The following is a 13,359-nucleotide window of genomic DNA, read 5'->3' as shown; positions in this document are numbered from 1 at the left end:
ACTGAAAAAAAGGGCCAAAAACAGCAAACATACTAAAAAATTTAAAAAAATGTATAAATGTAAAAATTGAGAACAGGAATAGAGAGTGGGCTTCCTTGCCTAGTGCCTCTGTGACATTTGATGTTATTGCATTAGTACTGACCTTTGGTGTGGTATAAAGGATTTTACACAATGTGAGGAGAAAAACTTCCAGTTTCCTTTATCGAAAGCCTTCTCTGCATCCAGTGTGACTATAGCAGTTTGTAATATGTGGAGTGAAGTGTAATGCATTTGGTAAAGTAGTCTACGCATGTTAATGGTTGAGTGTCACCTTTGATGAAACCAGTTTGATCAGGGTGTATCAGTGATGGAATATGTTCTAATCTAATGACTAATGCTTTGCTAATTTTTTTTTGTCATTTTTTGTTTCAATGTTTCCCTAGAGATGGGGTTTGTACTTAGAGATGCAGGTTTCATAAAAAGGATTGAATAAGGACGGACTTTAGTAAAACGTGTTCAGAGTTGTAGACCAATACCACAGACCAAACATCTTTCAGCTCCAGGACAGTCTGACTGCTGTTCAAGGTACTGAAACTGCACCCTTCAGCCAAGTTCAGAACCTGTGCTGTACACAGCTGCCCTGCATATGGCTGCCCAGTGAGACCCAGACAGGAGCCCCTGGTGCTTCCTCAGCTGTAGCTGTAGCCACTCACCTTCCCATCTCACCAAATACTAAACGCCTTTAGAGGGGGCGCATATCCTACATTTATCCTTTCTTTTATAGTTTTCTTTGGTGTCCTCTTACAATGTTTGTGTGGCTTGATCTTCCAGCAAAAGTCAGATAATAATTCAGCTTTACACAACTATTTTCTAACATCTCCTTATCCCTAAGAATTAAACAGCCCATTTCTGTTGCTGTACCTTTAGAATGCAAGATAAATGAGCTCTGTTCTGATTGGCTACCCTGTGCTTCATTTAAAAAGCACTAAGATCTGAAATATGTCTGAGAACTGCAATGTAGGTGGTAGAGGTTAAACTGCTGTAGGCCGAAGAGGTGGAGATATGTAAATGAGCTGGTTCTCATGACATCAGAGAAGCAGTGATTTCAAAATGGGATATTTTATAGATTAGATTCCAAATATGGACCATAAGGAATGGGATCTGGACCACTTGTCTTGCCAAATGTATTTATTCAAAACTAATCCAACTCTTTATCCTTTAGGTAGTGAGCTCCGCCCCTCCTGAGGTCTCCATGGTAGTATAGCGTAGTACTGTCTTGGATTTGATGGGTATGTCAGAATTCATGAGATCAGAACTCACTGTAGTCTCTCCCCCAAACCCACACCCACTCCGTATTTGGGAAAACGCACAGAAGCACCAAACACATACATCATACACCACATGTAAAGGACTGTACCACCATCAACCACAATGAGGTGTGACCTCTGACACAGGCAGCTGGATACAGAAGTGGGTAGTGGACAAGAGCTGCATCGTACACAGAATGAACAAGTGAGGAATAAATAACACATGGATGTGTGTCTTCATGGGCGTTCATGTTGTTCACAGGCTTAGAGAGGAACAAAACAGCAGAATTGTAAGCCCACTAACCCAAAAAGGAAGCATGTACATGCGTGTGTGAGAGTGTATCTGGGTGGGGGTTCTTGTATTTACAAGTATTATTTTGAATGGACATTTACTGTGTGTGTAAAATGATGTCTTTTTCCCAAGTCCTTCATATGTGGGTCACTGCAGCAGCAGTGCATGTTTGTGTGTGTGTGTGCATGCACATGCGTGTGTGCGCGTGCGCATGTTTGTGTTAGGTGTGTTAGTTATGTATTGCTAAATTGTTAAACAGCGCACCAAGTGTAGCAGTACATATGCGAGGAGGAAGACATACATGCTGGGAAACTACACTGTCTTTATGGTATTATAGTTTTTTGCAAGACACAAACCAATAACTCATATAGCCTGTCTACTGACCTGCTATACAAAAACAAGTACCTTCTCTGATTTACATTCATTTTGTAATTCTAAAACACGTTTTTCCAATATGCTAAACACAATTCTCTATATTATACACCTACTTTAAAACAGAAATACCTGTTTCTTATAGAAAAGCCTCAAATGCAAATGATAAATGGATGTATCAATTAACCAAACCCAGGACTCATAAGTGAAGACACTTATGATTGATTTGTACCATAAGACATCAGAGCCTGAGCAATATAAAGAGGCCACAGGTTAGCTATATTGGTTGGATATCAATGGAGGCCAGTATTTGACAGAGAGGATGAGGAAGCGGATGAAGACAAGGAACCATCACGGATGAGATCTGGGACACTTTGGTTGATCATATGGTTAAGCATGTGTTGTGTTTCAGGAAAGCTCAGCAGGGGTCCAGCCTAATCTGAGTCACTCAACTATAGTCAGGGTCCCTGAGCAGCATGGGAGTGATATCACAATGTGTGCAGCCATTAGCCAGAGTGATGGCATTCATTATCATGTCACTCTTGGTCCCTACAACACTGCCCACATGATCACCTTCCTCCACACACTACACAACAGACTCTTTCCCCATCACTAGGGGACTGCACCAGAGCAGTCCAGGTTTGTTGTCATCTGCAACAAGGTAAGTTTCCACCAGGCTGCTCTGCTCCACACTGAACACTCCTGATTTGTTGTGCATCACGCTCCACCACACCCTCCATTCCTAAATTCTATTGAGGAGTTCCTTTTCAGCATGGAAGGTCCATGATCACCAACCCCACATACACATACGCCTTCTCCAGGTGACGGAGGAAGCTTGTGGTGACATTGATGATGGAGCATGTCAGGGGTGGATACGTCACTCCAGATGGCACTTCCCCTGACTGTCTGGCCACACATCACCTGTGATGTTGATAAGATCTTGTAGCCAAACCCATGCAGGAGACAAGATGCAACCTAATTTTTGTTTCATTGTTACAAGCCTATTTTGTTATCTTCTATGTATTACAGTATATACAGCATGTGTCTTGCAGTAATGATCATGCAAAAAATTGAACTTTCCCCTTGTAATTGTGTTTTACTTTATGGTGTATGTGTACTGAATATGCATACATAGTCTGTATATTTGTGAAAATACGTGTATGTATGAGTACTATGACAAGCTAGTTGCCATGTACAAAAAGCCATTAATGTTATATTAGTGTAGACGCTTGTCGCAAAAATATCATTTTGGAAAGAGTTGAAATCGTTTGGATGAAGTGTTTGCTTTTTCAGGAAGCATGTGACATTTTGTATGTCAAAATTCATGAGATCAAAACTCACTGTCTCCCCCAAATCCACCCCCACCCCCCACCTTGGGCAAACAAACAGAGGCACCAAACACACACATCATACACCACATGTAATGGACTGCACCATATATACAGTCAACCACAATGAGGTGTGACCTCTGTCACAGGCAGCTGGATACAGAAGTGGGTAGTGGACAAGAACTGCATCATATACAGAATGAACAAGTGAGGAAAAAATACCACTAACAGAAACAGTGTGTGTGTGTGTGTGTGTGTGTGTGTGTGTGTGCGCGCGCGCGCGCGCAGCAGCATGGGCTGTCCAAGCCTCCTGACCAATTGATGAACAAATGAGGAATAAATAACATAAACAAGTGAGCACATTTCACATACCACATTACAAAAAAAAAAGAAAAAAAAAAAACTAATACATTTATAAAAACAATGCATAGACTTATAGAGCAAAATAATTCTTGTAAGAGTGACAATACTCTGTACTCTGTTTCTTAATTTTGTCAGTCTTAGTAATGTCCCTACAATAAGGTAGGAACCTTATGCTGGTCTGAAGTAACTAATTAGCAATTAGCAAGTAATTAGCACCGGTTACTCTGTACCGGACCGAACCACAGCGCAGATTTCAGTGCCACTTAACAAATAAAGTCAACAAATTTACTTTATTCTCCCTTAACCCGGGTGGACAAGACATGTTTGGAGTCCATATTTCGCTCCTTTAGAACAAAAAGCTGCTAACGTTGCTAACAAACATTGGAAGCCAACAGCAACGACAGCTAATAGGATTTGTAAATAAGTCAGATATCGAGCTACATGTCCTCAAACCTCATCCAGGTCGCTTCCCGGTGACGTGTTTCTTCACTTGTCTAGTTCACAGTGAGTTATACGACACACCGACTAGTCTGGGAGACATTTATTAACACTTGGATGCGGTTTGACCGGCTTGAGAGAAGTTTGTGGGCATGGATTTACGAAGGCTATATTTGAGCTGCTGTTGACCTCCAGTGTTTGTTAGCAACGTTCGCATTTAACAGCTTTTGTTCTAAACTAAAGAGGCAAAATTTTGACTTCAGACATTTCTTGGTAGATAGACAGAATCTGGGGTAAGTAGTGAGCTGCTGCTCTCAGATATAAATACCTTTGTGCAAATTTAATGTATGAGGATGACAACACCTGTAGAGAGAAGGTAACACTCACCATCAGCAGCGTGGAGCACAAGGAGCAGATAAACACACACCTGCATTCTTACTGAGTTACACACACTACACACAGCTACAGCAGGACTGCTGATACACACCGTACACACTCTTCAATACAGTCTACTGAATGACTTCACAGCTACACTTATAGTGGAGAGGAAGTGTATTCAGATGAAACTGACAAACTAACCACAACACAACACACACCAAATATAGAAATGCGGTAGGTTTTGTAAGTTGTCATGTGGTACGTCCTCTTTCTTCCTTATCAGTCAGTGATCTATCAGATATTCTCACATTGTCAGTGAGGACGGTCTCATTCTTAGTTAAGTGGCTCCGTCCTTTGTCATAGAGACACGATGTAGAAGCTCAGGGGGTGAGACCCAACATAACCTCCCTCACTGCTGTTTGGTCAGTTCATTTCACTACGACACCCAAAGTACTTCAAAGGCTTATTAATGAAAACAGTGTAACGCTTCTTACCTGGAGTGAGGAACAGGTGCTACGGGGTAACCGCGATGCGTGGAGTAAACATGGAGAGACACACACACACACACACACACACTGTTGTGGGCAATCTGAAAGACTTTTATTCTCTCCTGGACCACTTCAAGCCATCATTGTACTTATACGTAAAGGAAACAATAAAAAGCACCGTACAGCGTTACCAAAGAAAAAGGAATGTTGAGAAGACGAACAGAAAGGTGACGGTTCTCCCCCCTCTCACACACACACACACACACACACTCTCTCTCAGTTACTCAATCTACATAACCATAAAGCTCCCTCTTAAAGGCGCAGTACAACTGTATCTGTTACAACAGCATGTGGAATTACAGCAGCCACAGTACCGGCTACCTGAGACTTTCAAATTGTTTGAACAGATATTTAAAGGAGCATTTAATTTCAGAGCATTAATTTTTTACTCACAGTGCATAAAACATAAAACAGGGTGTATTTTAATTGCACATGTTCAGCTTGTGTGATTCATTTTCAAATTTGATGTGGAATTTGTTTGCAGGAGTAACGTGTTTGTTGGTCAAAAACTGGTCTTCACTTTGTAAGAATGTCATTCCACCACTAGAGATGTGAACTCTACTCACACCACAAATGTACTGTTGCTTTCAGCTTCTGCATATCAAAAGCCTTTTCTTGGTCCATGCAATAATGCACAGGCTAAAGGTATGGATTATGTATGTCAATAAAAAACATCAATTTTATAGAAGGAAAATTGGACTTTTAAAAAATCATTTATCAGTCTTAATAAGAAATTTGTAATTTTATAATACCAGTGTTGCCATATGATTTACGTAAAATTGTAACATGGGTCCACCTAGTGGTAAAACGTTAATTGCAGTTTTTACTGGATTGTAACTTAATTGGTGGTTTGAATTTTTTTTTTACATGTAATCTCATAAGAACTCAGTTGATTATCCCACATTTTGACTCTATTCTCTTAATTATGAGTAAATACAGTGCCTATTCCTACAAAGGCATAATGATCTATTGCACTAATGTAAATTGTACTGTACTGTTACCGCCGCCAAGATTTATATATATTCAGGGAAACCACAAAGGTGTAGCGGAACTAAAGAAATTATGTGTGACCATGGGCTCACTCAGAGGCCTCAATCTCCTTACAGTTACTCTGTAACAAAAAGTCCCCTGTGCACAAAGGTATTATTAAGTAAAGCAAAGCACTTCTGAGAGAGTTCTGAAGTCCTAGACAGCCTGCCTGCTGCCCATGGTGCTTAAATTATAGTTAGTTTCAGCACCAAAGACAGCCACAAACAGAGCCATTTAGTAAATCTTAGTTCTTTTTTTGTTGTTGAGGTTGCTGTTCAGTTTCCAGTTTTGTATGAAGGATTTACTAAAGATGCATGCTAAACATATATTCAGTGCTAACATTTATCTCCAGTTGTCTCTCTCAACATCTCAACAAGCTAAATTCAGTTTTACACAATCAACACAACTCAGAGTTCTTATTCTATATGTTACATTCTACATAAAATTCACCAGGTTGCCTTTACATTATGTAATGATGTCATTAGTTTGATGTTAGATTATTAGTTATTATGTGTATGATGTCATATCCTGAGTTATCATTATTTTGATTCATATTGCTAAAAAGGACACTCTGGGAGTAACATTAGCTACTGTTACCTTAAACAAAAATCAAGAGAATGCCAGATTGATCCTTCCCCAGAAAACTGTTGAAGCTAAAATTGTCCTGGGGAAATGTTCCTGTGGGTTGTGGCTGTGAATTATAAAAAAACGACAAACAGTTCACAGTGTGAACCTTCATGATGGAAAAAAAAAATTCCTACTTAGTGTCATCAAGGAATGTTTTACAATGTAAGTAGATTTTCCAATAGTTAACTAAATGGTGAAGTGTGTGACAGGAAGTTAATGTTTATAATCTCTCTTACATTATCCTAGGGGGAAATATAAACATGCTGTGACACTTCAATTAAGTAGTATTAAGGCACACCTCAAATCCACCATATGTACCTCATCTCCATCAGGTGGACCTCCACCAGGCAGACCTCATCTTCACCAGGTACACCATATCTCCACCAGGCAGAATTTAACTCCAACAGGTAGACATCAGCTCCACCAGGCAGTCCTCAGCTCCACTGGGAGGTCCTCGATATTGATGAGCAAGACACTGCAGCAGCTGTTTTCACCACAGTTAATACTGTGTTCCACTGAATAAATGATGATTTGATAATTATTACAGTCTGTAATATGTAAATTAGAGTCACATGTAGCATTAGCATTCCTGCTCAAATTCTTAATCAATCATTTCATACACATGTATCACTGAATCCTGTGGAACTGGAAAATGTACAAAACAGACATGGCAAGGAGACAAATGTAATGACACAAGCTTCCAGTTTGTTTGCTCTTCATGCATGCTGGCTGACCATGAAGGACGGTCCACAATAGTCGGTGCCAACTCTCAGACCAAATCAGGTTTCACAAAACAGGTTATTGAACTTGTCCTGAACTTGTGCCAAACCAAAGTATATTAAAAAAAATCTCACAAGCTTAGGTCTGCTTGCCTGATCTTTTTAAGATAGCAGAAAAAGTACAAATACTCTTTAGCTAATTTTGGGATCAACTGAACACTGGACACAACATTTGAACATTTGACTCTTTGTATGTAGTTTAGCTAAGAACATGATCATAAGAAATCTCAGTAATACTGGCATGTCAGGCACTGAAGAGACAAGCCTCATATCCTTATCAATAGAATTATGTGCTAAATAAAACATAAGGGGTTTAATTCTATGTGAGTTGGAACTGAAATGAAAATGAAACTTCACTGCGTGTACAATGCTGTTCTCAATTTTAAAATTAAATCCACAATATATTTTAACATCCCTGGATCTAGACTGCTCTGGTTGAGGAGGCAGTAAAACATAATGGGTTGGCATGTGTTTAGTCATATTTTGAAAGCCAGAACTATATTCTGGGCTTGATTTGAAGAGGGATGTGAGGAGATGCAAATCTCACAGTGAAAAAAAAAAAAATACATGCGGACAACCAACCCCTTGTAAAACATATCTCCCTTTACACCCCATCTGGATTAATATTAATGTGATGTCATTTAAGATGTCTTACTATTTTCACTCTAACCTTCTGTATGTTTTACACGCTAAGTTTCGTTGGGCGTATCAGGAATTCCTCGTGTCAAACAAGGTGGATCCGTAGAGTTGCGATCTTTCTCTTTACATTGGTGACTCAGTGGAGGGTTTGGTGCGTCATGCATCTGTCTTGCATGATTCTAGAAATGCAGCAAGATCTATGCACTTTATTCAAGAAGAAAAACAATAACCAACATTAACCAGTGAAAGATGTTTGGAGTTAATAAAACAGAAAATCTGATCCTATAACCGGGAATGTCCTAATATACAATCAAATAAGTTTTTTTTCCCCACTTTTAAAGGCAAACATGTTTCACAATCTGCTCAACCGTCATGATGAGAAATGCTAAGCTAATTTAGTCAGATATTATTGCTAGCAGTGTGGCTAACTCTACAACACGTCTGTGCATTTAAACCACATAAAGGCTCAGAGATGGAGCTTGCAGCTGACCCTGATGGTAAATGATGACAGCAGAGCTAATGATACAAGCTTAAATTGAAATATGAGGTAAATAAATAAAATAAAAATGCATACACCTGAGACTGAAATGTGCTGTGTGGCTAAATGTGCACTTTCAAAAAGCTTCCAAAACGCTGCGATGCCGAGGAATCGTTCAAGCTGTGTGAAGGTTCTCAGAGAGGTCAGTGGTACCGAGAAAACAAAGAGCTCTGAAAATACTAAGTACATCTTAGCTAATATGAAAAAAGACTGCCATCCTGTATAGCTGATAAAAATAACTGCACTTATGTACAAAGATCAGTTAGTGTATTCGAAGACCGCAGCAGCCGAGTTTGGAATGAGACTACACAGCCTCACAGGAATCAATACCAGAGCTAACGATGCCAGCGTACAGGGGTTTGGCATCAGTAATGTTAACTAAAGGATAAATGCTGTGCAATGTTCCTGCTCTATTTGAAACAGCCCCTCAGTGGTTAATGTTTAAAGGACTGACCTCAGATTACACCAAACAGGCTATAAAATGTATGAACTCAATCCCAATAGTTTACTGCTGACAGGACGTGGATGGTAAGTAAATGTACTGTAAGATGACTGATATTCTGGAGATACAAGTAATTTTTTCCTCAGATCTTGTTTGAACTAAATGACAAACACTTCAACAGCGATCTATTACATCTTTAAAAATGTAAAAACAGAATTAAAGACGACTCAAAAGTAGTCTCCATGCAGGCTATCACGTATATACCTCTCTTATGAAAATCCATGTATTGACTATTTTCTAATGTTGTGTTTAAATGAACCTGAGTGTGATACATTTCAAATCTGTGCAGTGCTTCTGCAGGTGTTAAAATGTGGGGAAAGGTCCAGTGCCATTTGATTGTTGTCCTCATACTGTCAGTGGACTGGACTGTAGGCATCAAGGACCAAGATCATGATCATGACCATTCAGCAGATCACCATCAACATCTCCATCATGGCAAGGATGCAGCCCACCCCCACCACGATGGAGAAGACAAACCCTGCCACAAACTCTCACCCCACAATGCAGACTTTGCTTTCTCCCTCTACAAGAAGCTGGCCAGCCATCCTGACACCCAGGGCAAGAATATGTTCTTCTCTCCTCTGAGTATCTCCATGGCTCTATCCATGCTGGCCCTGGGGGCCAAGGGTAATACCCACTCACAAATCTTCAGCACTCTGGACTACAGTGCTCTCACAGCTGATCAGGTCAATGAAGGCTATGAGCACCTTCTCCACATGCTGGACCACAGCCAGGATGCCCTACTGTTGGAGATAGGAGGAGCTGCAGCTGTACAAAAAGGCTTCAAGCCTGAAGACAAGTTTCTGAAAGATATCCAGCACTTCTACAAAGGTGAAGCCTTCAGTGTGGACTTTTCCACACCTGAAGTCGCTGTGCAAGAGATCAACAAGTTAATTGCCAAAAAGACCAAGGACATGATCACTGATATGGTCAAGAGTCTGGATGTTGACACTGTGATGATGCTCATCAACTATGTGTATTTCAAAGGTAAGAGTAGACAAGTAGAACCCACTAGAGATTAAATAATTTTCATGTATTTCACCTGATCTGCAGTAACCAGTTTTGTATTTCACTCTGTCAGGTAAATGGCAAGAGGCTTTTAAAGTGGAGGACACCAGCAAAGCTGACTTTCATGTGGATGAGAACACCACAGTGTCTGTGGATATGATGAACAGAAATAGTGAATATGACTTCTACTATGACCAGGGCAACTTTACGTCCGTTATCATGCTGCCATATAATGGAAACGCCTCCATGATCATCGTCCTGCCTGACCAGGGAAAAATGGAGGAGTTGGAGAAACACATCAGCAAGGATCACCTCAAGTACTGGAAGGACAAAGTCCACAAAACGTAATGTATCATGAAATGCTTTTAAAAATATAATTTCACTTATAGATATATAGTAGTACCAAAAAGTAGAACCTTTACTCCCTGACAAGGTTAACAAGGGCAAAAATGTTTTAAATAATTATTTTTTGCTTATATTATTCCATGTAAGAGTGCATTTGCCTTCTCTCCAGTACTTTGGACTTGTATATGCCCAAGTTCTCAGTGTCTGCCTCCTCCTGTCTTGGGGACACTCTGAAGGACATGGGAATGATTGATGCATTCTCAGACAGCGCAGACTTCTCTGGAATCAATAAGGTGGCCAAGTTGGCAGTTTCCAAGGTATGTGGAGAAACATTTCAAGAGATTCACTCTCATGTTTAAAGTGTCACATTATGAGTTTGGGAAAAATTATTTAAAACCATCTCAGTAGATGTCTGGGGGGTCCTTGGGGAAAAAAAAAACTGATGGATTTCTGATGCCTTTTTGTTTTGGTAAGAACACTGATTTGATCACTCTCTTCTGTAACGAGAAATTTGGTGGGATCTCGGCAGAGACTGCCCATCTTAAATATCCAGTAGAATTTTGTCTGCACTCAGCCTCAAATAAAACAATGAATTTCTAGGTTTGCCTCTCTTGATATGATACAATATGTAGTTACACTTCTATAGCGCCTTTCTCAGTACCCAAGGACACTTTACAATCAACACACTGCACAATGATTTTACATCCAGTCAACACACTAATGAGAAGCAGCAGCCAAATTCCAACTGCTGTCCATCAAGGACTGTTCAGAAGTTAATGCATCTACTGCATACATACATTAAAGTGTCATTCAATGACTGCCCAGATTGGTCCTTCCCCACAGGTCCTGCACAAGGCCGTCCTCAGCGTGGATGAGCAGGGCACTCAGGCTGCAGCTGCCACTACTGTTGAAATCGTGTACTACTCATACTTTAATTTCAAAATGGAAGTCAGTAGACCCTTCCTAGTCTTCATTGTGGAGAAGAACACCAGGAGTATCCTCTTCATGGGAAAGATCACCGACCCCACTGTGTAGTAGCAGATGTCTCCCACACAATCTTGTCAGCAATACAGTGTTAGTGCTACTGAGTTATCTCTCATATCAATTAGTAACAAATATAACCATGTCTCTATATTATCTATTAAAGGCTAAAGGTTGTGTTGTTTAGTCAGCAACAGACATTACAGAAGTGACTTTGTTTAGCTATAAACAAACAAAATATAAAATGCAGCTTTCAGACTTAGTCCAGTTCCCATAAACCAGATATGAGAAAAAGAAACAGACTGTTGGATTACTTCTGATGGCACAGTGAATACAGATGTACACAAACTCAGGCATCTGCACATTAATAAAGTTTTTAAATGAAACTTGAATGGGTCTTAATTTTTTACAAACCAATCTTAGCGTCTCTAGACATCAAGGGCAACTAAGACATTAGGGATGTTAATGATATTTGTCAGTGTTTCATACACATATTACATGTGGAACTGTGTAATTCTGAAACAGACATGGCAATGTGACAAACATACATTAACCTCCAAACTCTCTGACTGACCTGTGACTCAGTTTGGAGTTCTTTCAAATCAAATCAAAACAACATTTATATAATGCTTTTTAAAACAGAAATTGTCACAAAGCAGCTTTACAAATGTCCGAGTCCAAGCCCCCAGTGAGCAAACCAAGGGCAACAGTGGCAAGGAAAAACTCCTTAGAGCATGAAGAAGAAACCTTGAGAGGAACCAAGATTCAAAGGTGGGGCCCATCCTCCTCTAGCCAACAATGGTCACCACAATAATAATGTAAAAAAAAAAAAAAAAAAAAATGAAAAAATAAGCACTTAATGTCTAGTCCAAGGTCTTAGTCTTGTCCCGAGTTGTGCATTCCCAGTGTGTTGTCTTGTATGTTGATTCACTGACTGCAAATCCACAGCCGGACTGATGACTCTACAGGGTCATGTGGGAGGGTCTGTTCTACTGCCCTGCTCCTGGACTGGACTACACACCAAATCACACACTCTTAAATGGACCTTCAGAGACAAAGAAATCTACATCACTGACCAGACTCAGCGTTACACAGGCCGAGTTCTGTGGCTCAGTGATTCTGCAGGAAATCTCGCTCTACTCATATCACAGCTGACTGAGGAGGATAAAGGGGTATATGTGTCATCCGCAGTCAGCTCTTCAGGAGAGTACTACCTGATATTACAGGTAGAAGAGACTTTGGCAGTTTTCACTTAGTTTGCATGAAGTTCAAAGGTTCAAAGGTTCAAAAGGCTTTATTGTCATTTCAGCTATGTACAAGTACACAGCAAAAACAAAACAATGTTCCTCCACGACCATGGTGCAACACAACACAAAACAAGTGCAACAGACAACACACTAAACGAGTGCAAACAATACAATACAGTGCAAGATGTCAAACTATACAATACAGTGCAAAATGTTGGAAGTGCTGCTCCCGATCAGGACTGACTGAGTGTGGTGGAGTGTGGTGGAGAAGGCATCATCCGTAGAGTGGTTGGAGCGGTACGTGAACTGTAGGGGGTCCAGAGAAGGGGGAAGCTGGATCTTGATGCGTCTCATGACGAGTTTCTTGAAGCAATTCATGATGATGGATGTGAATGCGACAGACTGGTAGTCATTGAGACACGACACCATGGGCTTCTTAGGCACAGGGACTATGGTGGTAGTCTTGAAGCATGTTGGGACAACGGTGCAGCTCAGAGAGATATTGAAGTTGTCTCTCAGGACATCTGCAAGCTAGTCAGCACATTCTCTGAACACACGACCCGGGATGTTGTCTGGTCCAGCAGCTTTCCATGGGTTAACTCCACGCAGAGTTCGCCTCACATCAGCCAGTCAGGTCATTTTGTGGAGGGATGGACTTC

At 40.4% G+C, this 13,359-nt stretch overlaps 1 protein-coding gene across 1 annotated transcript; it reads left to right on the top strand.

Annotated features, from left to right (window-relative positions):
• The first annotated feature begins 9,398 nt into the window (after window positions 1-9,398).
• Window positions 9,399-11,839, top strand: LOC145660146 (alpha-1-antitrypsin homolog). Its single transcript, XM_081724208.1, has 4 exons — window positions 9,399-10,106; window positions 10,201-10,471; window positions 10,642-10,789; window positions 11,316-11,839. The coding sequence occupies exons 1-4, from the start codon at window positions 9,428-9,430 to the stop codon at window positions 11,505-11,507; spliced, it is 1,290 nt and encodes a 429-aa protein (XP_081580334.1). The 5' UTR covers window positions 9,399-9,427; the 3' UTR covers window positions 11,508-11,839.
• Window positions 11,840-13,359: the final 1,520 nt, after the last annotated feature.

This window comes from Electrophorus electricus, chromosome 2, assembly GCF_041902795.1.
Source record: "Electrophorus electricus isolate QZ-2024a chromosome 2, ASM4190279v1, whole genome shotgun sequence".
Lineage (NCBI taxonomy): Eukaryota > Metazoa > Chordata > Actinopteri > Gymnotiformes > Gymnotidae > Electrophorus > Electrophorus electricus.
Note: the sequence above shows the minus strand (reverse complement) of the source record. Positions and strands in the feature narration are given on the sequence as shown.

Bases quoted from the DNA above. Each gene is read 5' to 3' on its own strand.
- LOC145660146 (XM_081724208.1), top strand. From the start codon at position 9,428: ATGTGGGGAAAGGTCCAGTGCCATTTGATTGTTGTCCTCATACTGTCA. The intron at 10,472-10,641 runs GTAATGTATCAT...CCTTCTCTCCAG, and splicing joins AAGGACAAAGTCCACAAAAC to TACTTTGGACTTGTATATGC. The intron at 10,790-11,315 runs GTATGTGGAGAA...CCTTCCCCACAG, and splicing joins CCAAGTTGGCAGTTTCCAAG to GTCCTGCACAAGGCCGTCCT.